Source organism: Nycticebus coucang, chromosome 18 (assembly GCF_027406575.1).
Source record: "Nycticebus coucang isolate mNycCou1 chromosome 18, mNycCou1.pri, whole genome shotgun sequence".
NCBI classification, from domain to species: Eukaryota; Metazoa; Chordata; class Mammalia; order Primates; family Lorisidae; genus Nycticebus; species Nycticebus coucang.
The window spans coordinates 21,209,808-21,217,157 of NC_069797.1; the positions used below are offsets into that span (position 1 = coordinate 21,209,808).

Genomic DNA, 7,350 nt, shown 5'->3' on the forward strand with positions numbered 1-7,350 from the left:
TCTATGGTTGAGGGGATAGAAAGGAAAAAAAAGAGTTAAAATTTTAAGGAAAAAAGAAAAGTGATGTATCAGGTGTGATGGTAGCAGAAAAGTAGAATTCAGTGGAGCTATGTGAGATACACCTATTCTTCCCCCCCCAAATGATTCTGATTTCCCTGTGACAAAAAGCGGGTTGATGCCAGAGGTGGTGGGTTCAAACCCAGCCCTGGCCAAAAACTGAAAAAAGAAAAAAAAAAAAGGAAAGTTATAACCTTAAAAATCACAAGGCAGAGAAGGATGAGCTCTGCCTTCCTTAAATACAACCTCACCATCTCCTTCTACCCAGCCTTACCCTACCTTGATCCTGAAGCTGGGAGAACTAAGTAAAGCTAATTTCCAAAAGAGGAAAGTCAGCAGCTTGCCATATCCTGGATTAGCAACAAACTGGATCAACTAATGAATACTTATATCTACTCCTATCATCTCCCACTCATTTTGGAAGACTGTGGAGGAAACAAAGAAGTAAAATGACTACACTATGATTATTCTGTAACAAACATTTAACAATTTATCAACTCAAAATAGTGTTCTCCTTAAATACTTATCTTGGAGCATTACACACTTATTTTAATGATGCTTCAACCGTTGCTCAAAACATATCTCAAACGTTGCTCAAAACTTTAAAAAACTCTTCTTAGAATTACCTTCAGAGACAGTTTAGAAACTCCTTGTAAAATAACCTTCCTTTACCTTCTTTGTATATAAATGTTTGCCATATCTGTCACTTAACCTCATTCATTCACTTAACAAGTATGCATTTATCTAGTGCTACTATGGAAAGGTACAGGAATACAGTGGTGAACAAAACCAGATTCAGAACAACCTTCATGCAGCTTACTGATGGCAGAGACAATAACACAACTACCAAATACAAACTTCAGTTGTCCAAAGGAAAGCACACGTGTTAATAGAGTCTATAATGGGTCTTTGACAAGGTGAAGCTGCACTGAGAGTTGAAGGATAAAGTAGGTATTAATAAGGTGAAATCAAGAGGGTTAGGGGAAGAGCATATGCAAAGGTCCTGTGGCAAAAAAGAACATGCACGCCAAAGGTCTCCAAAGTCAGACTGTCTAAAGAAGAAAGGGAACAGAATGAGGGATGGATGAGTTCAGAATACACAGGGCTTTATAGGGTACCTTACAATATTATCTTTATCCAAAGGATAGTATGAAACTCTCTGTATCAGTTACCTATTGTTAGGCAACAAATCACCCCAAAATTTAGTAGTTTGAAACAACTTTTGAAAGCTTTTTTTTTCATGATTCTGTGGGCTAGCTGTGAGTTCCTCTGCTGTTTTCATTGGGGCTCACTCATGTGGCTGCACTTGGCTGAGTAGGAAAATTCAAGATGGCCTTGCCAACATGATTTTGCAGTTAGTGCTGGCTATCGGCTAGGACCCTTCTCTTCTTCACGTGGCTTCATCCTCTGGTGACCTAAACCCACTTCCTTACATAGTGATCTTAGGGCAGGGTACCAAGGGGACAAAAGGAGAAGCTGCAAAGCTTCTGAAGGATGAGGATCTAGAACTCACACATTCCTTCTGCCACATCTACTGGTCAAAGCTAGTTATGAGGCCAGCTCAGATTCAAGGCATAGGGGGAAAGATCCCTTTGTTTTTTTTTTTTTTTTTTAGACAGTCTCATTATGTCACCCTCAGTAGAGTGCTATGGCGTCACAGCTCACAGCAACCTCAAACTCTTGGGCTCAAGCGATTCTCTTGCCTCAGCCTCCGAAGCAGCTGGGACTATAGGCACCCGATACAACACCTGGCTATTTTTCTGTTGCAGTTGTCATTCTGGCTTAGCTGGCCCAGGACAGGTTCCAACCCACCAGCTTTGGTGTATGTGACTGGGGTGTAACCACTGTGCTACTGGCACCAAGCCAAGATCCCGATTCTTTTTCTTTTTTTGAGACACAGCCTCAATCTGTCACCCTGGGTAGAGTGCTGTGGCATCACAGCAACCTCCAACTCCTGGGCTCAAGCGATTTTCCTGCCTCTGCCTCCCAAGTAGCTGGGACTACAGGCGCCCGCCAAAACATCCAGTTATTTTTTGTTTGCAACCATCATTGTTGTTTGGCGGGCCCGGGCTGGATTCGACCCCGCCAGCTCAGGTGTATGTGGCTGGCGCCTTAGCTGCTTGAGCCACAGGCACGGAGCCTAAGATCCCAATTCTTGATGTAAGAAGCGGCAAAGTCACACTGCAAAGGAATTTGGGGCCATTAAGCTATCACTACAGGTCAAGTAAGATGGTTCATGCCTGTAATCCTAGCTCTGTGGGAGGCCGAGGCAGGTGGATTGCCTGAGCTCAGGAGTTTGAGACCAACCTAAGCAAAAGAGTGAGACCCCATCTCTAAAAATACCTGGGCATTGTGCTGGGTGCCTGTAGTCCCAGTTTCTAGGGAGGCTGAGGCAAAAGGATCACTTGAGCCACAGACTTTGAGGTTGCTATGAGCTATGATGCCACAGCACTCTACCAAGGGTGACAAAGTGAGACTGTCTCAAAAAAATAAATGCTATCACTACATTAAAAGGTTTTAAACACAAGTGGAAGAAGTGGGTGAAAGAACAATTAAGTTTTAGATTTGGAAAGATATCTGTAAATATAGAGAGAAGCCAGAGTGTCTGTGGAGACTGGTTAAGTCTGAAAAACATGAAAAGACCTGAGGTGCACCATTCCAAAGGGAAGCTGCAAAAAAGTTTTGAATTATGTATCACTGAAATAAGTAGACATCTTTCCCCCAAGTGATAATGAAGATAATACAAAAGTTCTGAAATATTTGTGTAAAAATGGATTACCCGCCAAGTTTTAACTAATTAAAAACAAAACTAGCTCTATACTGCATATTATAGCCTGTTAATGCCATGGATGTAGAGAAGCCCATCTTGTACGTATTGATCAAGAGATAGGGAATGAAAATGTTGGGTACTGAGAAGTTAAAGTGAACACAATATAGGCTGGGGACACAGGATAATAAGAATAGTTAATACAGTATTTACCTGATGTTTACTGTCTACTAGGCATCATTTTAAGCAACTTAAACATATAATCTTATTCAATTCTTACATTGTTATCCACATTTTATGAAGAATCCAAGGCCCAGAGAAATTAAGTAACTTGCTCAAAGTGTCGCAATTAGTTAGTGGTGGAGGCTAGGATTTGAACTCAGGCCAGCTGACGCTAGATCACTCCACAATAGAACCTGGGCTGCAGGTTCAGGAAAGAAGGGTGAAGAGGCAGCTGGGTGTGGGTGTGGCACCACAAGGGCATGTGGGCTGAGTACCATGTCCTGTTTACCTATAGGGGAAGTCAGACCCCTGAGTCAGAATTCATGTTGGACTGCTTTGCTGGAGCTATCATGATGTGTGGGTGTATAGACCTGGATACTCCGGAAGGAAAGGATTCCCAGGATTCCTAAGGCAGTGGTCCGGGAATCTAGGTCCGTGGTTATGCTGAGATGTCAGCTGGGAGCTGAGCAGTTTGGGGAGAAATTTGGGGAGCTAACCTTACAAGAACACAGAGAAATTACCTGTAGTAAGAATTGTGGGCCGAACGGGTTACTACGGGGGAATCGACTCTAAGGCCCAGGAGTCCACTAAAGGTTGGGTAGGATGGGCAGTGTAACTGGCTTAGGAAGTCTGTTTGGGTGGTGTTGTGAAAGAGCATGAGCAACTTAACAACAGGCTTTAAAGACCTGTGCTAGTGGCTGCGGGCTGGGGTACGGGAAGGGAGCTCGGGGTTCCCACAAGGTAGAATTAAGGAATGCCGGTACTGTGCTGGGGGGTCTTGAAGGTAGGTGTGCCTCGCCTCCAGAGCTCCAATCCTAGCATCACCTGGGCCACCTCTCCTGTCCCACTGTGGTTGTCATTCCCGGCCTCACACCTCCACCGCCCCCACGCATGCCGCAACAAGGAGCCGCCCGACCACAGCGTGACGCTACGACAGGCGGGGCCTCACTATTAAAAGGGAGAAGAGGCCGCGGCGCCGGCCCCAGGACAAGGAGCTGACCACAGGAGGGTCTGCTCGTTCTGTCCACGGAGCCAGCAGTGTTAGCGACGCCCTCAAGTCCGTGACGGGCACAATGCAGCTCCTGGTGAAGGTGCCCTCTCTTCCGGAGCGTGACGAACTGGACTGCAACATCTGCTACCGCCCCTTCAACCTCGGGGGACGCGCGCCCCGCCGGCTGCCCGGGACGGCGCGTGCCCGCTGCGGCCACACGCTCTGCACCGCCTGCCTGAACGAGCTGGCGGCGCGCGGCGACGGCGCCGGGGCGGCCGCGCGCGTGGTGCGCCTGCGCCGCGTCGTCACGTGCCCTTTTTGCCGCGCGCCCTCTACTCTCCCGCGCGGAGGGGTCACGGAGATCGCTGTAGACCCAGCCTTGTGGTCGCGACTGGAAGAAAAAGCGCGGGCCGAGTGTGAACGAGATGAGGCGGGAAGACTGGCCAAGGAAAGCGGCGATGATGACAGAGAGGACGATGAAGAAGGGGCGAACGAGAAGAGGGCCGGACCCAGGAGCGTAGGCTGGCGCGCGCTTCGGCGGCTCTGGGACCGGGTCCTGGCGCCGGCGCGCCGCTGGCGGCGTCCGCTGCCTAGCAACGGTGAGGGGAGGGTGTTGCTGTGGGTGGTGCCAGGGACAGCGCCGAGAACTCCGGGGTTTGGCTGCATGCTTCTAACCGTGCTGTCACTAATCCTTCTCTCCTCCAGTGCTCTACTGTCCGCAGATCAAGGACATTGCCCACATGACCCGTTGCACGCTGTAATCGGGAAGTCTGGAAGCTAAGGCCAAAGGAAGGTGGGAACTGCAGCTTCAAGAGGCCCTAGTCAAGACTACCGCCTCTGAGAGCCTGAGATTGTCATGTGATCGAGAGAGATGCGCCAAGGGTTGGAGGGAACGCCCTAGGAGGTGCTGATGCTGAGTTGGGGAGGCTTCTAGACGAACGCGCCCCCGTCTTACTAACTGTGCCAAGCCTTAGATTTTCAGGATGGAGTGGCTAAGGGATGATATAAACAAAGCCTGCGTTACCGTGGGAAGCAAGACAGATTGTTTTCTTAGCTGTGACTTTGGCTTTTGTCCAGGGAGGTTCTGGTGTGTGGGAGCAACAGGTCCCATTTTAGCAATTCTTTGCCAGTGGTTTCAATTAAAAAAAAAAAAAAAAGGAGGGCGGCGCCTGTGGCTCAGTCGGTAAGGCGCCGGCCCCATATAACGAGGGTGGCGGGTTCAAACCCGGCCCTGGCTGAACTGCAACCAAAAAATAGCTGGGCGTTGTGGCGGGCGCCTGTAGTCCCAGCTACTCGGGAGGCTGAGGCAAGAGAATCGCTTAAGCCCAGGAGTTGGAGGTTGCTGTGAGCTGTGTGAGGCCACGGCACTCTACTGAGGGCCATAAAGTGAGACTCTGTCTCTACAAAAAAAAAAAAAGGAACAGAAGAGGCTAATTTTCATGTCGTGTTAATCCGACTTCTCTGGCACGAAAGGGTGCTGGTATGCCTGCTCTCTCCCCATTACCAGTTCCAAAAACTGAGATGCCTCACTTCCTTTGTGATTAGGAGTCTTGCTTCATTTCACAATCTCCCTTCAATTGCTAGGGAGGGCAAGTTCCAAAGGGTAATTATGTGAGGCGCCTAATTAGGGCCTAGGTAGGAAGGGAGAGACATTTGGTAAAGGCATCAGATTTTAAACTTTTGCTGTTATCTGTGTTATATGCATATCTTTACAGTCACAGAAAAACACTGACACTACTGAAAATGTATGCTTATAAAACTTGTATCCCATAATAGGATTATCACCTATTGTATCATGGATTCCATTTTAAAATCCTGTAAATATGATAGTAGTCAGGGACCAGCAATGTCAGTATCACTGGGAGAAGTGCAGAATCTCAGGATCCCACTCCAGACTTCTTTCATCAAGACTGCATTTTAACAATTCCAGATGATCTATGTGCATGTTAAGAATTTTAGTAGATGGGCAGCGCCTGTGGCTCAAAGGGCTAGGGCTCTGGTCCCATATGCCAGAGGTGGTGGGTTCAAACCCAGCCCTGGCCAAAAACCACAAAAAAAAAAAAAAAAAGAATTTTAGTAGAATTTATCTGGATTCTAGACTCTAGTATACTAATCATCTGTGAATGGAATATTTAAAGCCCAATTGATGTAACTGATATACTGTTTTACTTAAAGTTTATTTAAAGTAACATATTGCTGAATAAATCTTATGGTGATAAACATTTTTCTTAGCTAAAAAGGTGAACTTATTAACCTTAATTTTCTTAGGAGTATCCAGACTTTTAAAGTTACTATTATTTTTGACAAATTATAATTGTATATATTTATAGGGTATAACACCTCAATTTTTGTAACTGAATTTTGGCATTTTCTTGTCCTTAAGTCTCAGCTTCTCTTGGAGAGGCCTTTTTCAGCATTCATACTAGTAGTGCCCCTTCTCCTCACTCTTTGTAACATAATGCCTTGTTTTTACTTCCTTATTTTCTGATGTTTCATGTCTTGTGGGTGTTTCCCACTGGAATGTAAGCTCCACGGGAGCAATGACCAACTTGTGACTGTTTTATATCCATAGCCAACAGCAGTGTTAATGTATAATATGTACTCAGTATTTGTTGGATATCTCTTATTTTTTTTAATATAGTAGGTCTCAAGAACTAAGTGGGCTTTCAGCCTTAGGGGGGCTTTGTCAGTGAACAATAAATGTCAAGGAAGTGTCTAGCAGTTCAAATCTTTAGTAAGTTATGCAGTTTGACCCCCAACTCCTTGAAGTGTAGGCCTTTGCGCTTCATATTATAACGCAGCCTGTGGAGCTGTAGTGACCTCTGCTGACTTTAAGGGGAACTAAGCAACTTGAAAAGGATGGTCAAAAGGGTGGCTGGAAGGCAATTTTGATCTTGCCAAGCACACCTCTCAATATACCTTTTTTTTTTTTTTGAGACAGAGTTTTACTGTGTTGCCCTCGGTAGAGTTCCATGGCATCACAGCTCACAGCAAACTTAAACTCTTGGGCTTAAGCTATTTTCTTGCCTCAGCCTCCCAAATAGGTGGGATTACAGGTGCCAGCCACAATGCCCAGTTGTTTTTTGTTGTTGCAGTTGTCATTGTTGTTTAGCTGGCCCAGGCCTGGGTGTAAGTGGCTGGTGCCCTACCCACTGAGCTACAGGAGTTGCCTCCCAATACACTTCTGCCCAGTAAGTACTGTTCTCTGTCTCTGTGCTCAATTGGAGGCCACATAGCTATTTGTTGCTCACCCTCCATCTCTATGTGGTGCATTGTGTGGTTGGGGTTGGAAAAAAAGCCTCAAGTTTTAGTG

At 46.4% G+C, this 7,350-nt stretch overlaps 1 protein-coding gene across 1 annotated transcript; it reads left to right on the forward strand.

The window, feature by feature from the left end:
• Positions 1 to 4,119: 4,119 nt before the first annotated feature.
• RNF227 (ring finger protein 227) lies at positions 4,120 to 5,156 on the forward strand. Its single transcript, XM_053569897.1, has 2 exons — positions 4,120 to 4,636; positions 4,743 to 5,156. The coding sequence occupies exons 1-2, from the start codon at positions 4,120 to 4,122 to the stop codon at positions 4,796 to 4,798; spliced, it is 573 nt and encodes a 190-aa protein (XP_053425872.1). The 3' UTR covers positions 4,799 to 5,156.
• Positions 5,157 to 7,350: the final 2,194 nt, after the last annotated feature.

Coding starts and splice junctions, on each gene's coding strand:
- RNF227 (XM_053569897.1), top strand. CDS start 4,120: ATGCAGCTCCTGGTGAAGGTGCCCTCTCTTCCGGAGCGTGACGAACTG. Junction 4,637..4,742: donor GCGTCCGCTGCCTAGCAACG/GTGAGGGGAGGG, acceptor TCTCTCCTCCAG/TGCTCTACTGTCCGCAGATC.